General features: G+C 48.3%; 1 protein-coding gene across 1 annotated transcript; it reads right to left on the bottom strand.

Moving 5' to 3' along the window:
• Nucleotides 1-2,897: 2,897 nt before the first annotated feature.
• On the bottom strand, nucleotides 2,898-20,205 carry CIMAP1C (ciliary microtubule associated protein 1C). Its single transcript, XM_019477670.2, has 4 exons — nucleotides 16,069-20,205; nucleotides 14,785-14,895; nucleotides 14,021-14,134; nucleotides 2,898-3,683 (listed from the first exon to the last, which is right to left on the bottom strand). The coding sequence occupies exons 1-4, from the start codon at nucleotides 16,184-16,186 to the stop codon at nucleotides 3,208-3,210; spliced, it is 819 nt and encodes a 272-aa protein (XP_019333215.1). The 5' UTR covers nucleotides 16,187-20,205; the 3' UTR covers nucleotides 2,898-3,207.
• Nucleotides 20,206-24,382: the final 4,177 nt, after the last annotated feature.

Here is a 24,382-nt window from a genome sequence, read left to right as displayed (position 1 = left end):
TGGAGGCATTCAGACTCCAAAGGATACAAAAGACCCTTCCTTCTGCTTGGCCTCTTTTCACTGGAAATTGGGGGGCCGGAGGGGGCCAGACATTTTTCCTGCTGCTTTAAGCAATGACTACTCAGGCTCAGCCCCACTAAAGATGACAGAAGGAGGCTGGTGACTCCTGTCCTCTCTGCTTTAAATGCCTCTGCGCTGCCTTTGAGACATGTGTTGCCTGAGGAGGACAGGCAGGCAGCCTGTCAGAACCTGAGAAATATGGTGCAATGCTGCCATCTCCTGGGCAGTGCACCCCAACAGACGGCAGGACAATTCTATCAGATTCTCAATCATAGAAAATTGGGGTTGGAAGGAATCTCAGGAGGTCGTCTAGTCCAATTCCCTGCTCGAAGCAGGACCTTGATGCCAGACGCCTTGTACAGAGGGAATGGAAATCTGTAGAGTGTGTAACACACAAGGCAAATGGAGAGTCAGCTGCAGGGATCAGGGCCCTGGTCTTGCCCATGCTGGATGCCAGCCACCAAATCATAGTGTGAGAGCTGAGGATGCTAGACACTTGTCTGGAGGCATTCAGCCCCTCTCAGGACAGGACATTTGTCAGCTGGGGTCCTGAGTGCTAGGCGCCGTGTACACCGGCTGAGGGGTGTTAGAGCACAGCTCTAACAGGGTTTCCTTGCTGTCAAGTAGGTGGGGCTTCTCCTTGCCAGATGAGAGACATGACACAAAGCCCAACCTGGGTCTGAAGATGTCTGCTGTGGACATGTACCCCCTGCCACTGAAGCAGTGTTACCAGCTGAGGGATCACTGTTTTGGCCCAAGTAGTAGAAGCTCATCCTCCTAGTGATGCCTTCAAGTTTGAACCCTGCTGATGGTGCCAGTGAGAGTGGGAAGGGGGTATTGGTATGTACACACCTAGACTGTACACAGCACATGTACTCATCTCTGTTCCAGGCACAGCTGTGGCAGTCCCCTCCTAGCCCCATGGCCCTGGCCTGCCCCCTTTACTTCCATCTGGCTGTGATCCAGTCTACCCACACCCAGCTGACCTCTCTGCCTGTCAGCTCATGTTGTCTTTAATTCCCAGCTGTGAAGCAAAACTTGAACTGGGACATGCCCCCCACCTCCACCTTCCAAATCAAAATGGAAACTGATATAAATCCAACAGCTGTCTCTGGGCATGTGTTCATTGCTTTTACTGGGCTCTGCACTGAGTGGATAGCAGAGAGTGAGAATATTTGTATCAAGTGAGAGCTGCCAGACTTTGAACTGAGCTAAGCTTAGGTTGGACTCCATTTCTAGAGTCATTTGAGAATATATTAAACTCAGAGTTTCCCCACCATTGTAGTGGCCCAGACATCAGTGGTATCCTTGTCTCCCCTCCCCCTGCCCCCTGGCCTGGTGTATTTTTTTCCTCATAGGATGATGTGTGATTGTGGTATGTGAGAAGGGCCAGACTGGATGCTCTTGTGCATTTCTTGGGGAAATGGTTTCCTGCGAATGCAGGGGACTGGACTGAGTAGCCTGGGAGACCTCCTATCCCACATGGCTGCATTCCTGCACACCACCCAGTGTTAGCAAGTTCACCGTCCACACGGGTTTCTGCCCCACTTAAGGAGGTTTGCAGATTCCCTGTGCCCCAGTCTACCCATGGATAAGTACCCCTTGTTAGCATTACCTGTTTCCATTCAGCCTCTTCAGTGCCACCCTTCCATCCCCACCACAGAGCTGCAAAGCCCTCCATTTGGCCTGTCCTAGCTTTGTAGGGGCCATAACCACAAGAAATCTTGTCCCTGCCATGCACAGTGAACATACTTAGCAGCTTTTCTTGCTAATTACCATTCTCCTTTCTTCAAAAACACAGGTTCCTGAGCAACAAATGTGACAAAAGTCTCCAGCATAGGAGGTTTTGTGGGTTTTGTCAATTCTGGACAGTTGAGAGGCCTGCATACACTTTAAACAACCTTTTAACCCTGCAAATTCCTACCCTGATCCCCTCTGCTCTTTACCTACACACACTGGAAGTTTTTCATAGGGTGCTCTGTGGCAGTGAAGTGCATGAAGGGCTGGAAAAAAAATAATTTTGTAGATCCTTTTGGACAATTGGTTGCCTGCAAACACAGGGGATTAAACTTAATGACCCAAGAAGCCCCTTCGAGTCATATGTTCCTCTAGTCTAATAAGTACTACATGCTGAGAGCTGACCATACCAGCTCTCCTCAGAGCACTTTTCCCCTGCCAGAAGGCCCCAGGTCCAACACAGAGGTCCCCTCCCTCCAGGGAGATCAGTCCGTAACCTGGATGCTCAGTCCTTGGCCTCTCTGCAGGTCTCAGAGAGATTAGAAACCCAGATAGAGGCACCTGAAGAACACCACCTGTACGAGGTGGCCAATGCAGGGACAGTTCTGGGGTCTGCCACATCACTCTTCAGATGGGACAAACAAGGCAGGGTCCAGTCAGAAATGGTCAGCAGAGGACTCTCCTAGCAGAGGGAATCCCTTGCAGTCATAAAGCCAGGGCAGCTGGATGCAGCTGGCTCCTGCTACAGCTGTGGCCAGGCCGGAGCTGGAACAGGGCTGTCCAGGAGACAAGGCCCCTCGCCCCCCCTCAAGGGAGAGCTGAGCTAACAGCTTGTAAGCCACACTCTCACAAACACCCCTGGGCACACCAAGCGCTCCCCTCCTTGGCCCATTCAGCTCAGGTCACACAGCAGCATTCCACTTGGAGATGCCACAAGGAACCCAGCCTTTTACAAACACGTGGCTCAGTATTTATCTGATGTTAAAAATGGACCTCTCTGAGGGCCACAGAGCCCTGGGGAGGATGACAAGGACTGCTAGCACTGGAATGTCACAGCTCAGCTCCTCTCCCAAAACATCCTCAATTCAAGCTAAATAAACAAGGTTTCATTGATTTATTTTTAAGCTAACAGGAAGGAGCAAACTATTCAGCGAGAGCTAAGGGGACTTAACTACGGGCAAGCACAGTCATATCATGCTGTGAATTACAAGGCCAGCAATAGAGATGTGTCCAGTGAAGAACACAATCCATAGGAATCTTTCCAGCAGGTTCCATTAACTTCATTGGGTCTTGAATCAGGTCCCACAGGCGCTACGGTCATGGGGTTAATGTGCTGCAATATGCACTGGTGTCCTATGTGCAAAACAGCTCTGGGGCTCAGAGTCCCACAGGCCCAGCCACTGCTCTGGATCACTCCTTTACGTCAACAATCAAGGGTGTGAGGTAGTTGGAGTGTCGGATCCCAAAGCTGAAGTCTGGGGCCCTGAGCTTGGTAATGGTGACGTGTTCCGCTTTGTAGTCTGCAGGTCCAGGCAGGCGCTCTCTGTAGGGCTCATATTTTTCTCTCATGCTGTAGGCAGGCTGCCGGTTCAGGTAGACATTGGGTTCAGGCCTACTGACAAAGGCTGGGCCAGGACCTGTAGCGAGGTCCTCTGCATAGCCCCCTGAGTCCAGTCTGGAGGCCATGCTGTAGCAGGGGGCAGATGACTTGACAGGGAGCTTAGGTCCCAACACGTTTGTATGGTTATACCTGTTGGGAGCTGGGTTGGGGTCATACTTATGGTAACAAGTGTAGACACCCAAGGAGTAGGCTGGTGCATGAGGCTCTCCTGGCGGGTGCACGTTCTCTCTGTAGTAGGCATTTGGGGCTGGCACTCCTGATGGCTCTGGAAGGCAAGAGCAGTTTAGTATTGAGGCCATTGCAATGGGAATTCATCTCATCTCCTACGGAAGCTGAATGCACAAGATTGTGCCCATTATGGCTTTGTGGAATAAGCTTTACCGGCTGCAGACATCACTTTAAATTTTGCTTGCCTTTAAAATGAGCTTCTGTTTAACCATACTTCCTCAATCTGGGGACAGAGTCAGGACAGAAAAGAGGTAAGACTGACAGAGCTGTGCACAACAGTTCAGGGAACCAGTGAAAGGGATCTGGCCAGGGATCTGTGTAGGAGATGCATTGGTAAAGCTGTCTGTTAAGGATACCGATAAAGAAGCCATTATGTATCAGCCCAGAGAATTGATTCAAACCCTCAACTGCTATAAACTGGTGCAGCTCTACTTAATCAGTGGAGTCACCTCCTTTATTCCACCTGAGGATCTGGCCTGAAACAATCAAGAGACCGTGCCTGTGCGAAGCCTAGCACAAGGCAAAACATACTCATGTCACTGGCAAAATGCCATCTGCAATCCTTCAGCCACAGCGTGTTGTCCCAGCACAGTAGAAACCATGCACTTTTGGCAAACCTGCTCCCACCCACACCAACTCCTGCTACTGCTTAGGTACTGCCTTCCTTTCAGCCTGGGCTTCCCCTAACAACCCAGTTACCCTGGTCTTTTGCTTTTTCATTGGGTTCGTGTCCTCCTGATCTCACTGCATTAGGGCTATTGTGCAGCAGCTGCCTTCTGCAATCTGATCTCATAAGTCACTGGGGATTTTGAGAATCTTAGGCTGCCATCAGTGATGTGATTCTGCTCAGAGTAAAAGGGACTGGCAAAGCTCCCACCAACTTCAACAGGAGCAGCATCCAGTTTTAAAGTCAAATATCTCCTCAGCAGTATATATGGTTACTCAAAATGATACCAATGTGCACTTAGTCAGCTCCAAGTCAAAATCCGTTGAGCCCCTTTGTTATATTAAGCTTGCTATCCACCACAACTGTGCTGATACCTAAGGGAAACCCCCAGTTTTGGCTCTGACAAGAAATGGCCCTGTGAGGAGAGCAGGAGACAGCTTCTGAGACACCCCCTGCCTTACTCAAAGTGGCATTGTCAAATCTGACCAAGAGGGTCCAGGCCTTGCCTTAGGACACCAGGTAAATGTAGCCTGCCTGGGTACAGGGGCTTTTCAGACCCACAGAACAGGCACTTAAGGTATTAATCAGTCAGCCAGCAGCCATCTCAGCATAGGCATTATTGATGCTTTTCTGATGGCTCCTAATAGACGTATTGGATTTTCTACTGAGAGGCAGCACCGCTAGCAGACAGGGCACGACTCCAACACCATTTTTCAATGTCAGGCTACTTGGGGGAGGAGGGGACAATTAGCTGCCCACAATTCCTCTTGCTCCCACCTTTGACTTCATGGGAAAAAGGAATGGAGCCAAAATAAGTCAGCCTTTGGCCTCCAATACACAGCCTCTCCTGTGATACTACCAAGAGCATCTCCCGGGGCGGGTGGTAACGCAGTGCCCAAGATGGCACCAGTGAGCCAAGAAATGTTCAGTCAGTGGCACAGTCCTGTGTCTGCTCTCTGGCCAGTGGCTGCAGGATCAAGGGAGGAATAACCCTGGTCATCATTCTCATGCTCAGCAGTGGCAGGGATTTTCTCCAAGTCATGGCTCTTCACACTCGTTCTAGTTCCCCGTTCTAGTTCTACAGCTACAGTGATGTGCAGTTCAGGGAAGTAGCAGGTCAGACACAAGGCAGAGGGGAACATTTCAAGGGCCTGAAGGATCCTGATGGCATGCCTGTTGCCCAGGACACCCCATCAGTCTTCTCACTTGCCGCTCTCCTACAACACAGGCCTTGGCTGTGGATCAGGCTGTGGAGGGTTGGAGGCAGTAACACAGCAGCCTTAGAGAACTCAATGTCAAGAGGAGGCACCTGCCATTTCAGGCTGGGGAGCAGCCCCTGGGCCATGGAAGATGAAATGTGGGCCTGTAACATGTGTGTTTGTGGCCAAAGCCCAGTTACACATTCACTGGGCAGCGTATGCCAAGGCTTTCCTCCATCTCCACCAGCCACAGGAAAGTTTGGATCAGGTTCCCAGTCAAACAGGGGCCCAGAAAGCATCCACAGACAGTCTTTCCTCCACAGCCTTTGCTCACACATCAGGGACCCCAGAAAAACACAGAGCCGCCACAGAGACCAAGGAGCCAGGTCCCAAAGCCACAGAGACAGCAAGGCCAGTTATGGTCCCACTGAAGTATATGGCAGCTTTGCCTCTGACTGTGATACTGAGAGTTGGGTTCTGCACAATCTTCCCAAGTTCTTCAGCACCTGAGGGAAACCTTCTGCTTCTGCGTGTGGGCCCGCAGCCAGAGGGACAGCCAGAGCCAGAGCCCTGAGCACCTGCAGGGCCAAGACAGCAGCCACCAGCAGCCAGCTTCACTCAATCCATTCTCCTCCCTGTACCTCTCTTTAGGCACTTATGCAGACTCCCCAGGTAGGCAAATTCTTCGTTCCTCCAATTTACCTTCCTGTCTCAGAAGTACTGAAGCAATAATCCTCCCTTGACCATGCAATCAACCCCAACTCTAACTCCATGAGCCTCCAGTGGCTCCTTTCTGCCCACAGGTCAGTCCCTCACCTTCACAACTGTAATCCTGAGCACCTAATCCCATGGCTTCCCTCAAGACATGACCTAACTATGGCTGCCTCCTTTGTTCACCTTCCAGTATCTGAGACTCCCTTTCCTCCTAGGAGGTCATCCCCTTCAGGACCTTAGTGGTAAATGAGTCCCAGCATGCTCCTGAACACTCAGGTCAGTAGTCAGCAAGGTAGTCATCTGCTGTGGAGATGTCCTTTCTCACAAAAAGATGTACGTTGACCCAAAGGGCTCCCAAGCCATTCCCTGGTCACCCCCCAGCTTCTGTCTGTTTTCTCACCCCTTCCCCTGGCCCCTGAGATGATCACCTCTTTAGTGCAGAAAAAGAATCAGCAGCCTCCGAAGCTCACGATGCCTGGCACTAGTGCCTGCGCAGTAATAGGATGAATAGCAAAGGCTTCCACAAGAGGCCTTTCAGATCAGCACCCTCCCTCAGTGCCTGTTGGTTAATGAGGGACCATGTGCACAAATAGAGAAATGAGAGCTGCTTGGGTCTACTTGGGAATCAGCAATGCCCAGGTCTGCCATGGCTCTCATTAGTGACATGGGCAATGCATCTCCCTTGGCACTCTAATGCTGTCCCCATTTATCTTCCCTCATTAAACCCTTCCACCTCTACCAAGCCCCTTCAAACTCCCCAGAAGGGACACATTTTATTTTTTCCTCCCTGGATGTCCTGTTTTCGGTGTGAGCATGCTTCACCAGGGAGCTTCCCCAGAAGCAGGGTCTTCACATCTCATTAACTCTTCGAGCAAGAAACCATTCATTTCTCCTGAGGAAAACTCCACTACCCTGATAACCCTCTGTCTCACAACTCTTCTTCCCTGCTGGTTCCTAACAGCTCTAGGTCAAGCAGTGATGAAAAAACTCAGAAGTATGGGGTTTTCATAGACAGGACCTCTACTAGGGACTGAGGACTGGATGCTGCACCTGAAGTTAAGGTGATGAAACCTGCCTGTCCCAAGTGATAAGTATCAGTAAAAGACAGAGCTGTTTATGTGGCCTTGCATTTAACAAGCTTTCCAGACCCCCTGTCCTGACCTTTACAGATCTTGTAAGTAAGAAACACAGGAGAGATGAGTCAGTACACTTGGCAAATCAGCACATTAGCCCTGAAAAGAATTTGCTGTTCCCCTCAGGAACAAGTGAGACAGACACAGCAAGTTGTTCAATACTTAACATGACAGAGACTGTGAGCAAGTCAAGTAATAGAGCATACTTCACCCTCCCTTGCAGGCACAAGGGCCTTACACAGCAGGTTGGATGAGTAGATATCCTCTCCTCCCAGAGAGGGGTAGGAGATGTCCTCTCAAATGCCAGACTGAACTACGCCAAGGATTAAATGCCCTTAGCAGACCACGGGCGGACAAGGTTCTTTGTCTACAATGTCCTTTGACCAACACGGCTACAACTTATACCCCTTAGCAGACTATGAGTGACTTCTGTGAGGAACAGGAGTGAGCAGAGTCTGATAGAAGTCCTTGGAGCAGGTTATCAAGTCATCTAGATGGGGCAGCTCCTCCACTGCCTGGTGGACATGAATAGAGTTCATCATGTATACCTCACTACAGGCATGAATGAACATGAAGTAAAACAAACCAAAGGACAATTCCTATGCTAAGTATATCATTAAGGCTAGGGACAGACATTATACATAATCTGGTTTAAGCGATCACAAACTGGTTTAAACCTGTAACAGAATAGAAGCTTGTGCACATAAACCAGTTTGAAAATGGCTGAAACTGGTGTGAGAAAAACCTGGTTGAATGTAGTATCAGACTTAACTGATTTGGCTCAGACCAGTTTATGCAATGTCTGTCCCAGATGCCTTGCTGGTTTAAATTAAATCAGACTCCCCGAGCATCCCAGCATGCTCTCTGGCTGGGTGGGGCTTTCTGCTCCACAGCAGAGCTGGCCCCTCTCCTCTGCTCCAGCAGTCTCTGCAAGCATCTGCCTGGCTTCTGCTCCCTCCCTTCCCTCCCCACTCTCTGCTAAGCAGGCATTCCCCCGTCCCTCACAGACACCTCTCAGCATTAGCTAGCAGACCACATGCTGGCTTCCTCTGAGCTGTGGCACATGGGACAAAGGCAGAATCAACAGATAGCTGTTAATGTCCCTCTGTTTTCTTAATGGAGTGATAAACACTGAGTTAGGGGTGATAAACATTCCCTGCTGGGCTGCTCAGGAGCAGGGGTGGGGGAGGATGGACCCCTCCCTAATCATAGTGTCCTGCTTGGGCCTGACCACACCCCCCTCAGCTCAGCACTATGGAAGGGAAGGGAAGGGAGGGCTGCTCTAGTGCCCCCCGGCTTCTAGCCTGAGCCACTGCAGGCATGTGCCTTCATTTCTTGGATGTCTGTCTGGTTACAAACTGGTTTAGCCTAGCTGGGTTAGACTATCCTGCAAAGATTGAATCAATTCAGGCTTAGGCTTTTTGAATGTCTATCCCTAACCTAAGTCTAAGGGGCAAACTGGGACCATACAGCTGGCATGGAGACAGTGGTATCTTAAAGATGTGAAGGCAAAAAAATTTGGTCCAGTTGAGGCAATGATGAAACTGAGAAAGAAGGTGGATAAAGCCAAGTAAGAAGAAAAAATAACATCTGTTTCTATATCAGTATTCATCGGTTGCCACATCCAGAGCAAATATGATGCGTGGGTATTTGGAATACCACTTAATTTCTATATGTAGGCCAAAGGCCTATCCATGATCTGAGATCCCTGATGTATTCTCAAAACATGAACAGATACAGAGATTTCTTTGCAGGGCAGGAGCCCACTGTTTCTCCAGAAGGGATGCAGATTGATCTCTGAGGTAACCTGGTTTCCTATATGCAAACTGATGCCCAAAGAACTTGCTCTGCCTTTATAGATTGTGTGGTTTCTGTGGGAAATTAGAGATGACATTACCTCGTGCAGTCCCATATTCTGGCAGGGACCTTGGCTTAGACACTCATTTACTGGCATCCCTGAGCTATGTAATCATGAATGGACGTGTCCTATTTTTAACTGTATCCTCTGGATCCCTGGACTCTGTGGCTTCTTAGCTGAATCCCTTGAGGTTTCTTTCCTCATATTTGGCTTTTCGCCAGAATGGGTAGGGTTTGGCCTCTGTGTGAGGGCCGCAGAGCTGCTGCAGACTTGCAGTTTAACAAGTAAAGCACTGGAACAGGTTACCCAAAGAGGTTGTGGAAGCTCCATCTTTGGAGGTTTTTAAGATTCGGATAAATATGGCTTTAGCTGGGATGATATTATTGGGGATGGTCCTACTTTGAGCAGGGGGTTGGACTAGATGACCTCCTGAGGTCCCTTCCAACACTAAATTTCTACGATTCTAAGTTTAACAATAACATATTCACATGGCTGCTCTTTATAAGGGGGCATCATGGTCCAATAATTAAAGAAAAGGAATAGCAGATAAGACTCCTACTGTGGCCTTCCTTGGCGTTATGCAGCAGAGATAAATTCTCGCAAGGACAGTGAGTTGCTTTCTCCCAAAATGAGACAAGGAACTTTCTCAGAATAAGAAAAAACAGTATTTTCCCTTTAGATACTAAGCCCCTGCTTTGCCATAAAGTTTCTACCTAGAAACATCACCAGCTTTGCTTCTGCCTGGGTCCCTAATACAGATTTAAAGAAATGGTCCCTGTATCCTTCATCTTCGTACATCTTCTAAAGCTTCAAGCATAGCCACACTGCTATAGTCTTAATAGTGATTCCAACCAATTTCCTAGGATTCAACATTCAAAATGGTGCCTATGTTTCTAAATTTGAAAAACCAAGCTGCATATGACTTCACAGCACTGCACTTTTCAGCTATCCTGTCATTTGCATGGAGCTGTGTTCAACATTACAACACAGTAAGCCCTTGCTCCAATACCTTCCCCCTGTGGATCTCAAATCTAATCAGACAACATTACTGTCACCTCAGCTTCTGACACCTATCTCCTGTTACAATTCTTGCATTGCTGCCATCTTTTGAGTGGCAGCAGATATCCAGAGCTTTCACCTCAGCCTCACAGGAGGGAAGAAAGCACAGATAACACAGAGTACATGTACCTTGCATATCAGTCCTGAAAAAGAGATGCTCAAAAATCATGCCAACAGCCCCTTCTTCTAAGACTCAGTTCCCACAGATCAAACTGCCTCAAGAACTGCCCTTGATTAGAGACAAAGACAGGTAGCAAATCTCCCAATACCTGGACAACTCTCAGTCCAGAAGTTGCCTTTGTAGGGAACCTTGCATCACCCCCAAACTAAATGTCAAGTCTTATATACAATATACAAGTCTTCCCATGTCCAAACATTTTTTCACATACCATATACAATACAGAACTTAGAAGGCTATGTCTACAGCACAACCTGCCCTGGCATTAATAGGTTTATTTAGCAGGCAGAGAAACTGAGGCATGGAGCAGTCTGAGTGAGTTGGATAAAATTATACAGAAAGTCTTTCAGAAAGCCAGGAATGGAATCCAGGTTTACTCCCTCTTCATCTTGCTGCCTTAACCTCAGGACCTGTCTCCTTCCTTTAAGTTGTGGGCATATTATTTGAAGACCTCAAACAAAGAGGTCTCAGCCATGCTCTGGAAGGTGGGGCAGGCAGTTCTCATCCCCAGCGAATTCAGATTGTGCCTCTCAAATCATTATGGTAACAGATGGATAGAGTGCTATCCTCTGATGTCACCGTTAAACCCTTCAGTAGCATCTTAACTTTGTAATTCAAAGTCATTTATCTTTCACTCCATAACTAAAATCCAAAGTAGTTGAACGTAAAACTAAAGGCACAAAGCCCTTTGAATTCCTTGGCATTATTTCCACATGATTTTCACTGGCTTTGTTTGCGTGTTCATTCAGGCAGTCACATCCTCAGCATCCCAGAGTCCCCAGGCCGTACGAAGACAAAGCAACCCTGATTACTGAACAAACCAAGTCACTCCCTCTGGTATCCTTCATCCTTCCCCTGGGTAAAACAAATCTCACAGGTACTCACATATCTACCCAGCTGTTTCCAACCACAACAAAAAGCCACAACGCTTCATATTATCAGTTTACTGATCTGATGCAGTGAAAGCAGCTGGACATAATCGACAGCAGTTCCCAGATGTAACTGTTGTTAAGGAGTCAAATGTTTTTTGGGGGGGCAGATGGGAAGCTTCATCTCACCTCTATATAAACCCCTGTCAAAACCCCAATCCTCAGCAGATGTGATGCATGCAAAGTTGCGCAGTGGCATTTTTGCTAGTTTGTATTTTCTGGCTAATGCCAACATTTCTGAGAAGGCTTTGGTTTATAATAACCATTGCCAGGGTCTAACAGGACAAGGTGGGTTTGTCTAGGAATTGACAGGAGGGACTTAAGAACATACAAGGAAATTTGTCAGAGTAGGTGTTTCCTCCCACTAATCCTATTTCTTTTTCTCCCCAAGGAGGACATGGAGATCACAATGGAGACCTTACAGTAGTTTTAAATGTAGATGGTGACCCAAAGCCCACTGAAGTCAAGGAGCATCTATCCACAGACCTCAAAGGACTTTGAATCAGGTAAAGGTTACTCATCTGCCAAAGGCTGATGTGATGTTAGGCACACACCATCTGAGACACTCTGCGCTGTCTGCCTGACTAAACATTAAGTGAACTGGGTATGTGACTTAGATGCTGGTCCCTGTTGGCACCTATAGGCATGTACTGTAGATGCCTGACCCATGATGTGTCACAAAGCAGGCAGAGCCCAGTCTCCAAGCTCCAGTGCAGCCCTCAGGAGCAAGGCACCTCTAACAATGAGCTTCCTGTTAGTCCTGCAATTGCTTGCTGAAACTCAACCCAAAAATGGCACCAGGTCCTTTGATAATGAATGTACAATGCTATGCAGGCTATGGCAGACTTTAATCATACCCACTTTAATCAGTCTGCTAGGCCCCACCCAAGGTCAGGGTGTTTCTGGGTAAAGATCTCTCCCCCCTACCCTTCTTTCTTTCTTTCTTTCCTCGGCTTTGACTGGGAGCTGTTTCCGCTGGACCTCACTTTCCTGAATGGGGCGGTCCTTCCCCCATTCTACCGCAGCATGGTGCGGGCCTGGCGGGCGGCCTTCCATCTCTGCCTCCAGGCCAGGTGCCTGCGGTTCCCCCACCTGCTTTGGGAGCCCCTGGTCTACAACCCGGCCCTGCAGCGTGTCGCGCTGAGCCTGGCCTCCGCCAGCCTCGCGGCAGCCCTCATCGAGGCGCACACCACCCGCCTGGAGCACCTCCTGGACCCTGCTCGGTGGGCGTGGCTGTCCCCCGAAGCCCTGGCTGCCCTGCTGGCGCTGCGCTCCGTCCGCACCGCGGGCCGGCTTCTGCGGACCGTCAGGGGCGCCCTCCCGGCGGAAGCAGCAACCGCCCTGGAAGTCCATCTCCAGGCTCGCCGTACCCTCCCCGCCGCGGCCGCCGTGCACAACGCCTTCCCACCTCTGCCCATCATCCCAGCGGTACCCGGCGACCTGGCCAAGCGGCCTGACACGCTGCTCAGGCTCCCGGTGCCCCCCAGCAGCAATACGGGCTGCCCTTTTGGCACCCTGCCCCGCAAGGGCCTCTACATGTGGGTGGTGTGCACCTGGCATGCTCAGGTGCTGGCTGGCCGCCCTGACACTGTGTGGCAGCGGCGCCTGGCGCGGCCTGGGATCCCGGCGTGGCGCATGCTGTATAAGGCACCCACCACCAAGAAGACCGGCGACCTGCAGTGGCGACTCGTGCACGGCATCCTGGCCACCAGCACCTTTGTTCGCCACCTGGACCCGGCGGCTTCGGCAGCCTGCCCCTTCTGCCCGGGGGTGCCGGACGAGGACATTTTCCACGCGTTCCTCGACTGCCCCCGGCTGCAGCTGCTCTTTGCCACCCTGGGCGCACTGCTTCGGGCGCTGGGCCGGAACTTCTCCAAGGACGTCTACATCCACTCCTTCCCCTACCGGGCAGCGGAGAGGGCCGTGGTCAGCCTGGCCAACTTCCTGCTGGGCCAGGCCAAGATGGCCACCCTGAAGAGCCGGCGAAACCGGCTCGCCGGGACAGGGATGGTTGACACCCTGCAGCTCTTCCGCCTGCTGGTGCGGGCCCGCCTCTCGCTCGAGTTTGAGCACGCGGTCCTGCGGCAGACAGTGCCCACCTTCGAGGAACGCTTGGCCCTCGAGGGGGCGCTTCTGCCGAGTCAAGGCGGGGCGCCTGCTCCTCGCCCTGTAACACCCCCGGTTGCTCAAGCTGCGGACACACATCCAGCGGGCCGAGGCCTTGGACTTTGCCTCACGCGGGTCGAGCCCTGAGGCTCCCCATGGGTGTCCCCGCTTGCGGAAATGTAAATATGTAAATAGACCTTTGGCTCGCTATGGTTTTAGTCTAGAGTATACGGGCAGGCCTTGCAGGCCGTGAGCCCAGGACCATGTCTGTGAGGCCCAGGTGTTCGGGCCAACCTGTACATACTCTTTACTGGCCCCGATTTGTCACCCTCCCTGGAATAAACGCCTCTTAAAAGTCAAAGTCTTTCTTTCTTTCTTTCTTTCTTTCTTTCTTTCTTTCTTTCGTTTTTTTTTGAGAAGGAGACAAGTCTTCTGATCTTTCTTGGTGGGCTGTGATTGGCTAATATTTCCTGGCAACCCTTCTAGCCCCTGGAGAATCAGAACTTGTTGATCTATATTAATGCTACTTACTTGGCTCCCTTTCTCGGTCAAATATGACTGATAGTGGTATCTTCTGCTTCCCAAATCGGGAGACATGGGGGTCTACAAAGTAACAGGGACCAGGGCTGACCACGTCAGTCAAGGCTATAAGAGAAAGGAGAAGAATCAAGTTCAGGATATGATGTGGAATGTCCGTTCCCACCTACTCACAAGCTACGACTGACCCTCAGCTGTGTCACTGGTTCATCTTCTTTTGCCCCTCAACTGTCCCTTAAAGCTGTGGCCCTTGTCACTAAAATGCACAGTAACAGAGAGGCTGGACATGATGACCACGTATCTTCCTACTGAAGTCTCTTGCCCCTGCAGACAGCAGAACAAAGTGCCCATAGAGAATGTGTCCATGGGTTGACAGCACATATGAACACTTCACTTCCTGACACCATTAGGGTAAGGAAGCACTGCTTTCAGAACAACGTATATTTATCTTGCAAATTAATGCAGCTTGGGTGCTCAGTCCATAGACATTCAGGCATAAACTGAGCTATTACATGCCAACTGAGTAGTCAGTCCATAGGCTTTTGGGGTTTAGTCAGGTTAAAATTCTTTCCCTGTGTGGTCTGAAGGAAAGGTAACCAAACTCATCTTGGATTGTTGTAGAATAGGTCATTGTGGGCCAAATTCTTAGTTGGTGTAAATTGGAAAAGCCCCACCAATGCAGTGAAGCTACCCTAATTCACATCAGGGGGGATCTAGCTCAGTCTCTCTAAACGTCTTCCCTTTCCCTTTATCCTCACTTTTTCCTGTGTGTTTTATATGCATTGTGTAGGCTGGTTCTGCAAACATGGTGAAGTCATGATTCATGAAGCCAGTGCAAGGCTTCCTGGCATATTTTGCAGGCCCTGGACCTGGAACACAAAGAGAAACTTTCATTTAGAGCGTTAACCTACAAAGACACAAGAGCCAGGAAATACATAAAAAATGTTCAAACCAGAAAAGGGTCAAGCTCTAAGATCTTTGAGAAATGACTTCATGCTGTCACTTATGTATCATTTTGGCTCAAGAAGTAACCTTGAAGAGAATGTGATATAACGAGGTGGTCTCTAGCTCCTACCCCAAACCCTAGTCTAAAGAACTGTGTGAAGTTGTCAACCTTAGATGAGGATGCTTGTGGCTTCTCACCTGCCTGGTACCCTAGGCCTCATGATAAGTTTATACCTACTTATCTTTATCACTAAGGCTATACCTATCTCTTACCCTCCCATTCTCTGGAAAATTATGGTGATAACTTTATCCCAGTGAAGAATCCAGCCACCTGCCCCACATCATTTCAGGGTATACAGATGACTGTAGAGGCTGCTGTCTTCTCATAAAACAATCTCTACTCTTGATATTCTGTTAGTCTCAACAGGGATGTGATCCTTAAACTGTTCTTGGAGAAACAGTGACCTAAGAAAGTGGTTAGCAGTCCATTTTCTTTTTACCTTCCAAAGCTGTGGGGGAAGCTGTTTGAGGTGCCACTGACATCCCACCAAAGACAGGCACAACCTTCAGATTGCTGGTTCCTTCTAAACTCTCTCCCCCCCCGTGGTCTGCACAACCCCATCTAGCTGCATATATTCTCTTCCTCCAAAAGACCTTCTCCCCTCAGGTTTGTCTATCTTTCTGTCTTTCTATTTACAAAAAAAAAATCTATAAGAATGTTAACTTCCCTCTGAAGTCTATGGTTGAAAATGCTAAGCATCAATAACTATTATCAATAACTGCTATCACCACCTCCACCCTCTGTCTGTCTGTCTGTCTGTCCATCTTCTCCTTATCTAACCCTTTGCCAATCTAACTATCATTTTGGGACACTGAAGAATTTCTACTCACTCTGGTTACCCTTCAGTCCTTCTCTCTACCCAAAACCATGGTACCCAGGCAATTCAGTAAACCTAATGCTTCTCAGAAAGGTTGGAATTAGCCAGAAAATACAAAGTAGCAAAAAGGAGAGCTGAAGGAAAGCAGCTATGGGCAGGACTGCTTCACCCTTAATTCGTGGTTTTGAGTAGGATCATTTCTGTAAGAACTTCACTCACCCTTGATTTTTGAACTGATTGGCGGGAACCGCTTGACTCCTGATGCTTCTGTGGCTGAGGGTCTACACCCACCATTTCCAAAAGTGATGGTTTTGCTTTTAGCCCTGGAAATCTCCATTGGGGGATGCTGCGGGGAGTCTTTCTAGCTTCCCTTGACAGCTGGTACCCTTCAAATATATACCAATAACTAACTAATTAAAGAAAGAAAACAAGCACAAGCTTCTTGCCAGTGGGGTTGTGGCCCAATGAACCTAAGGGGCAGAGTGACAAAGTCAAGACATGAACAATAGACCTGGCATAGCCAATGACTTCATGGCCCATTATAATCTACCTCATAATAGTTAACCTCTGCACTTTACTGGTAATAACAACCAACCTGACCAATCTTCTTCCTCCTATATCAGGTGTTGTTTACTGCATTTCTCCTGCCTATTGGTTGCCTAATACTTTCTCTTATATCCTATTTTGGTTTATTTATGGAGTTTTACACAAGCTATTGTTACATCTGCTGCTTATCTCTGCTATGTCTAATTCTTTCCCTGTGGCCTGAAGAAAGGTACTGAGATACCCAAATACCTTTCTGCAAAGGTACTGTGATACCCAAAATTGCCTGTGTCTACCCCAACCATGCAGTTGGTCCAATAAAAGATTTCACCCACAAGAACTCTTGCCTCTCACATATTTCCTGTACCGTAATGGCAACAACATCACCTCAACATTTCCAAAATCAAAACAGCCGTTCAGGAAAGGTACATGAGAGGTTAGAAGGGCTTGACATTACTGGTTGATTCTGACTGATGACTTGTGTTGCTGTGGCTTCAATTTAGCCAAGGATTAAGTGCCTAAAATTAAGTTTAAAACAACCACCCAGATCCTCCTTGAACTTGTCTCGGAGTTCTTTTTTTTTGCACTCTTTTGAACATTAACAGCAGCTCCAGCTCCGATTGGTCCGCTGCCTGCCAAGGCAATGATGTAAGTGTAGGTTCTGGAACGCTGGTTTATTTCCACATCGCCATGGTGCTACAAGCATGTTGTGGAACAACTGTCTCCGGTGCTGAGGAGGCCAGATGACCCCTCTCCTCCCCACCAGGTGGGCATTAACTCTGTATAATGCCCACCAAGGAGAAGAAAGCCTCAGGCAATTACTGAGACATATATTACACAGATTAGGCAGGCTGTAAAGGGTGATCATGTTACCAGCAGCCGCTGCTGTTGTAAAAGAAAGATTTAAAGAAAGAGCTTTTATGAGCTCGGCAGCCCATGGTGGTATTACAGAAAAATGTGTACTCTTAAAAAAACCTATTAACGGTTATCTGAAGGGAGGTGGCTGCTGAAGGGAGCTTTCAAAATAATTTGTATCAATCCAAAGAGTCCAGCGGATAGGGAAGTAGAGAGAGAACTGAGTTCTAAATATGGCTCTGCCACTGATCTGCTCTGTGGGAATTCATTTCCTCACTCTGACAGCATGGACATATGAACAACTTAGCATGATGGGGTATAGTGGAGAGGGGCTTTACTGCACATTAGTTATTCTGCAGTAGCTGCCTATGAGTCTGCTCTTAGCCCACAATAAATAGATAAACCATTGCAATTTACTGCGATTTTATCAAGGGCTAAAACTGTGGGTTTCTTCTACATACAATACAGTAAGAGCACACACATGGGCAGTTACCATGAAACAACTGTTATGCGGTAAAGCCCCACTTTCTTTTGCCCCGGGATAAATTGTCATATCCTAGACTGCTTCCTTTTCCCACGCTGTTTGTGCTGTCTATTTAAACTAGAAAGATCTTCAGGGCAATAACTGTCTCTCACTATTTCTACAAGCAGCACCCAGCATAATAAAGCTTCAATCCTGGCAGGCCTATAATGCAGAATGTTATAATACCCCAGCCTATTGATTTGATCAGGACAGGGAGTAGCCAAGCTTGGATTCTGTTCCTGTCTCTGCTACTGGGAATGTAGGACCTTACTCTCCCTGTGTCTCAGTTTACCCATATATAAAATGGGTATAATAATACTGCACTTCCCTAGCTTAATTGGGTGCTCTGAAAGTTTCAAGAGAAACTATGGCATAGGCTAAAGACAGATTAAATTCATGCACATAAACAATACTACATGTTCCCATACTCCCTTCAGGAGTGAAAATAATCAAACGAAGTTAACAGAGGAACGTTGAATGTACCCCTGAGGCACTCATCCACTTGAGAAGCTCAGCTTGGTGTCCCAGGGCTGGGAAAGTCTTTATAAAAAGAACCACTTGTGGGCTATACCACTGCTTGCATGTTGTCGTGCTTGGCACCCTGATGGCCAAATCGTCTGTGAGGAAGATCCAGGCAATTTTGAAACAACTCATTCAAAGGAAGAATGGCAGTTCCTATAAATCTGCAGAGCAGCCACCAGGCGGGAGGGCTCATTGCAGAGAGTGGCACGGCCACACCCATAGAGGGATACTGCTTCTAAGCCCAAATTAGTAGGTTTCAGTTGAGCAGAAGACTTTGCTTCTTAGTGGCATCCATCCACTGCAGTTTACTCTCCTCTGTATCAGTCCAGATGCTGACTAGGAAAGAAAAATAAACCCATAGCCATCAGAACCTACCAAGAGTAACAAAGCTTCTCTCCAGACCCTGGGCTCCTCCTGAGTTTATATTTCAGCAAGCTGCAACACTGTGTACCACGGTGCTCAAATAAATACAAGGAGGGATTCAAATGAGGTGGGGGGAGGATGTTGGAGTGGGGGAAAGGCTTTGGGTGGCTGATGTGTTGCTACAGAAGCAGCATCTCTCTTTGTATACAAGAGCCCATCTGGAGGGATTTTCCATCTTTGACTTTAATTCTTTTATTTCCTTTATTTATTGTGCTAAAATGATTGATCACAGTGGAATAGAAAAAACATTATGGTAGGGAAGGAGAAACAGCTGCAACTCCACTAATTCAGACATCTGGGCTAGGTACAGACAGTCAAAAAGCTGAATCGATTCAGTCTTTGCAGGTTACTCTAAACTCCACAGATTACACTGAAACAGAAGTGAACAGACATTTACTTTTGATACAGGAAATGTAGCCACATACCTGCAGTGGCTCAGGCCAGAATCCTGGAGGTGCTAGAGCTGGGCTCTCTGGCTGTGCATTCACTTCCTCTTCCTGCTGCCCTGGAGGTCTCTGGAATTTGCAGTCCAGAATTACAGCAGCAGGACTCTGCAGGTTTGCTAATCACTTCCTCTATGTGCTTTCAGGTGCCTCTGAGATTTGTAGTCCACTGTTGCAGCCAGCAGTGAGTTTGAACAGGGGAAGGGGTGTTTAACCCCCCTCCCTGGCCCTGGACCCAAGCTGGGGTTTGCCTGGGGGGTGTAGTCCGCTCCATGCAGACTAGGCTACATCCCCAGCCAGGCTCCACCCTACTTGTCAGCCAGCTCTCACTGCTCCAGCTAGGGAGCAGAGGAGTGGGGCCAGCCCTGCTTTCTGAAGCAGGCAGACAGCACAGCCCAGCCCAGCCCAGGGCTGGAAAGCATTCTGGGATGCTGGGGGACTGTGATTTAATTTGAACCAGGAGGGCTCTGAGACAGAAGTTTCAATTATACTTAGGCTATAAGTTTTTTGAGGCAGGGGCTTCTTTTTGCTATATGTTTGTGCAACACCTGGTACCTGGGAATCCAAAACCCTGATCACAGCCTCTGTGTATCACTGCAGTGATAAATAGTAAAGATGAAGGTGATCTGAGATCTACAGTGCTACTGAAAGAAGTCTCCCCACAGATATTCCAGACAAGCCAAAGTTTGAGGTAAAGAAGAGAGACTTGGGTCAGGGTACAGCAGTAATATGAAATTCTTGGTATATGCCTGAATCCTCTGTCATTCTCTTGCTTCACTGGCAAACCATAGATCGAGCGCCATACATAGCAAGGTTGCTAATCAACACACAAGTGCATAGACTCCAGCACAGAGGAAAATGGGAATGAACAGGTTGAGACCTTAGCAATCCACCTGTCATCTGAAAACCCAGTGCTCCTCATATAACACATTGCACACACAAGCAGCAGGACTCTGCAGCCCAGCCACTGGCTGATTCCCTGCCACTCTGAACAAAGAGTAAAGTACTGCTATGGTAGCAGCCTGCACAGATGGAATTGTCTGGGCAAGGGAATGAGCAAATGGAACCTTAGCTCTTGATCATTAGCAAGCAGTCTGAGGCTCAGGGTGAGGTGTGTTCCCAGGAGCTTACCCACGCTTTGTTTAACCAGCCAAGTTATCTTGCAGCACACGCTCTGTGTAAATCACTGCACTGACCCAATATGCTAGCATCTAATGTTTATATCACAGGCTGCTCTTGACATGAACCAATCCAAGTGAATCCCAGGAAGCCCTGTATGGAGCTTGTTTGGCCAGCAAGCACAGGTTTCTAGTGTCTGTGCACACATACACGCTAATCAGCCGAACGAATAAACACATGCATGCAAAACAGAAAGGCCAGTCAATCCTCCCTCAAGCCACAGGAAAATAATGTCACTTTGGGAATTATTTTAGCAGACATGTGAAACTAACTGATACTCAAAACTGAACAGTGGCAATATAAGCTCCTATATGAATGAATGGCATGTTTTGGATATATCTACTCTGTTCTAAACTGAAACACAGCCCTAACCCTGGAGCTTTTGATAAGCTACTTCATTATGAAACAGCTCAAGTTATTCACTGCCTCCTTTCCAGATACTGGTACTTGCTTATGGCCTGGAAGAAAGATGGGCCCAGTCCTCAAAGGTCTGATCCAGATGTGGAACTAGATGTGGACAAAGTCCATATTCTGTTGCAGGGGTTTGGTATAATCCGAACAAAGCACTGACAGCTCTTGGGGCTGTCTGCCTCTCAGTGGTGAGGAGACTAGCCAAGGGCTCTGCATTCTTTTGAATGATAATGCTGACATCAGTGGGCAACCAGAGTACAAATCAATGGCTGAGTAATGACAGAGTAAAGGACAGAGTAAAGGACTCCCATTCCCATGGGCAGAGGAGAGAGATCTATAATGGCATGGAGCCAGGATCATTTAATCAATGATTATTCCCTCTAGCTGCCACAATCTAGTACCTACAGTGGGTTCCCCTATTTCACAAATCAATCTGGGCTTTCCCGCTTCATCCAGGCCCTTTTGTACAGCAAGAGCGGCCTACCTTTGGCTATTTATTACAGCCTGTCAAATGATAGCATACCACCTGACAAGGCTCGAGTTTGCAGAAACAAACAGTAGCCTTTTCTCTTCGTGGAGGCTGTGTCTGGAATGATTTACTGAACCAGCCAGAGTTTTCTCACTGAAGTGGCTGTGTGTTTGGGCAGTGTGTTTCTTTTAAATGGGAAGCTATTCATGAAAGTCCAGAATACAACCAGGCATAACATGGCACAGATGGGCACCGGGCAAATTATGTACCTGCAGCATTGCCCGGTTGTGCCCTGCCCTGCCCTGCCTGTTAGTCGCCCTGCATTCTTCATATACACCTCTACCAGTCAATCTCATTCCCAATTTGCAGCTAATTTAGCCCCAACTAATCCAGGCCCAGCCTTCCAGCATGCATCTCTACAGGGTTCTTTCCAATGGCACTCTTGTCCTTGCGAGATCTTCAGCTCTAACAGTGCTAGGCTGCATGCCCAGATAAGGGGTGGGGAGAGAGTAGGGAGGCTGCTAAATTAGCATGAAGCAGCAGATGTGTCTGGTCCCTGCTTGAGAGACATTGCAGTATTCACAGACCTCTGGAGACTTTCAGATTCCTTCAGTGCAAAATTCTGTTCTTTCCCTCCAAGGACTGTGGTCCAACGCCTGAGACACCTGGGGAAACATTTCCTTAGCCTATAGATATAATTTAAAGATGCCTCTGAGGCTGGATGCAAATGTTGTATGTGAGCAAAGTCCAGGTCACCAACTGCAATAACAGCTGGAATGGGCTCTCATAAGGCGCTGCTCTACCGCAACTACCGTTCTAAAGCAACAGGAGTTATTGAGAGACTTTGCTGTAATCTCCTTGGTGGGCTCCTCAAATGAAAGGGATGTTCCTTAGAAACAATACAGTGTCCCATAAAAAAAAAAGGCTGCGACTCTTTTATTCATTACATTTGCAGGGATAAAAACAAGAACGCAGCAGTGATAAATCCCCTGGCCTTCCTGTCTTAAATCATGAGCACATTCTTAGCATGTCTTACCCACTGCATATTGCCCGGGGCTTTTTCTTTTTTGAAAGTCACTTGAGCCCTGTGTGTATCAGGTTGGAAAACTGAACTCAAAGAAAGGGCCTTCCCTTAGAAGCAGATAGTACAACTCTGTTCCCGAGCTGAAATTTCCTGGGGAAATGGGCCTGAGGATGGGAACAACACTAGTAAGAATGTGAGTAGGCATGGGTGGCAGGGCAAGCACAAGCTGTTGCCCAATCTGTAGATCTATATGTAAGACAAGGATTATCTTTTTTCTGTGATCATTCATTCTGAGACCTGAGACAGGACAACTCTTGTCTATGTCCCTCCTGACTATACAGTTGGTCCAATAAAGGACAGCACCCACAAAACTCCTTGCCCCTCACGTTTTTCCTGGACTGTGAGGGCTATAACCTCACCCCAATGCTGTATTGCAGTGATCTTCAGAAGATGCAAGTTGTTACATCCCTATCTCTAAGGCAACAGCTGTGTACCTCAAGTTGTAGGAGCCTGGTTTGATTCCCCCTGCATCAGTGAAAATGGCACCGTTGGCCATGTCTTGCTCCAGGCAAAGCAACTTCATGGATTCCAAAGCCATCACAGCTGATCTATGGCTGTGTTAATGGAGATCACAGTCTAGCCCTCCATGAGCAGACTGCTATGGCATATCAGCAGGCTGCATCTCCAAGAGTCCCTTCAGAGGGACTGACCTGGGCTATTTCCCAGAGAGGAGGTGCCACTTGGCATCTGATGCCTCTCACTCCTTGTTGTGGCTCTGCAGGAGGATGGGCCGACTGTGGAACTCCACCAGCCTCTCAAGGGTGCAGCAGGGAGTATGCGCTGCATCTGCCCAGCTCCACTCACCAGCTCCTGCAGCCCTCCTCACCCCATGTCTACTCCAAATAAACTAGCCTTCCATGGGTCCACATTCTCCTGGCACTTGGACCAGCCCGGATCCTACCTGAAAGTTGTGATAACGATGCGGATGGCATCCTAGTCACATGCATACTAACTAGCACAGTCCAGTGGCTAAGGCACCTTGAGCATCTGCAACACTGTCAACATGACCATCACTCAGCCCAAACATGCAGTGCAGAAGATCATGCATGGATACATTGCACAGTGCTGTGCACACCCAGATGTGCACACAGGACTTGCACATGAACCCCTGCAAATCACTTCCATGCTACACAGTGGTTAGACTGGCCAAGCTCACTCCTTGCTGAGAAGGATCTCAGCTGAGACTTAGAGCTCAGTTCTTACTGCAGACTCTCGCCAGCCCCCACAGCTGAACCAACTCTGAAAGCGTTCATTTTACAAATTGCTTCATCCCTGGATACCTCTTGCCTTGGAAACTTTGCTCTGTATAAAATGAATTGCATTAGCTTCTGAGCTGTGTGATAGTTAAAAACAAACAGTGTTTGAAAACCTTTCTGCACTCTGCTGGGACTATATGTCAGACCTCACAGTAACTGTGTTTATGATGGCGAAATTTCTGAACCCTCCCCCACAAGCATGAGAGATCTTATAAACAGAAGCATCCCCTTTGCTGCACTGGGCAGGAATGCAGATACTCTGTTTTAACAACCTATTAGAAACCCTGTTGTGTGTAGGTGTGTTTGAGGCAAGAGTGTGTGTGGCAGCAGAAGCCTATGTATGTGGAAGTGTGCAAGGCCAATGTTGATCTCTGAGGTTGTGGTGGGTTTCCGAGGGAGGGAAATACTGATTTAAAGAAGCATGTGGGGGTATGCTCTTGTGTGAGTGTGTGTGTTGGTGTGTGAGGGGAGTATCAGGGTGTGATTGTCCAGGTGCATGGGCTGAGTGAAATCAGTGGCTGCAGTGGGGAGTGCATGTATGTGTACACGTGAGAATGAGGAACACGTATGTACATGCATGATAGTGGGCAGTATGTGTGTATGTTCACATGTGTAATAGAGCAAGTGAGTAGTGTGTGTGTGTGTGTGAGAGAGAGACGGAAAGGGAAGGGAAGGGAAGGGAAGTAAATGGCTAGGAGTATGGAGTATGGAGCCACATCATCTGGCCCTGAGAAGGTATACAAGATGAGAGGAGCAACACAAGGAGCCTTTTCCACACACTATGTCCCAGCACAGGAGCCAGATCCAAAATTCATTTTTCCTGAA

Source organism: Alligator mississippiensis, chromosome 11, assembly GCF_030867095.1.
Source record: "Alligator mississippiensis isolate rAllMis1 chromosome 11, rAllMis1, whole genome shotgun sequence".
Classification (NCBI taxonomy): domain Eukaryota; kingdom Metazoa; phylum Chordata; order Crocodylia; family Alligatoridae; genus Alligator; species Alligator mississippiensis.
This window is presented reverse-complemented; position numbering and strand designations above follow the sequence as displayed.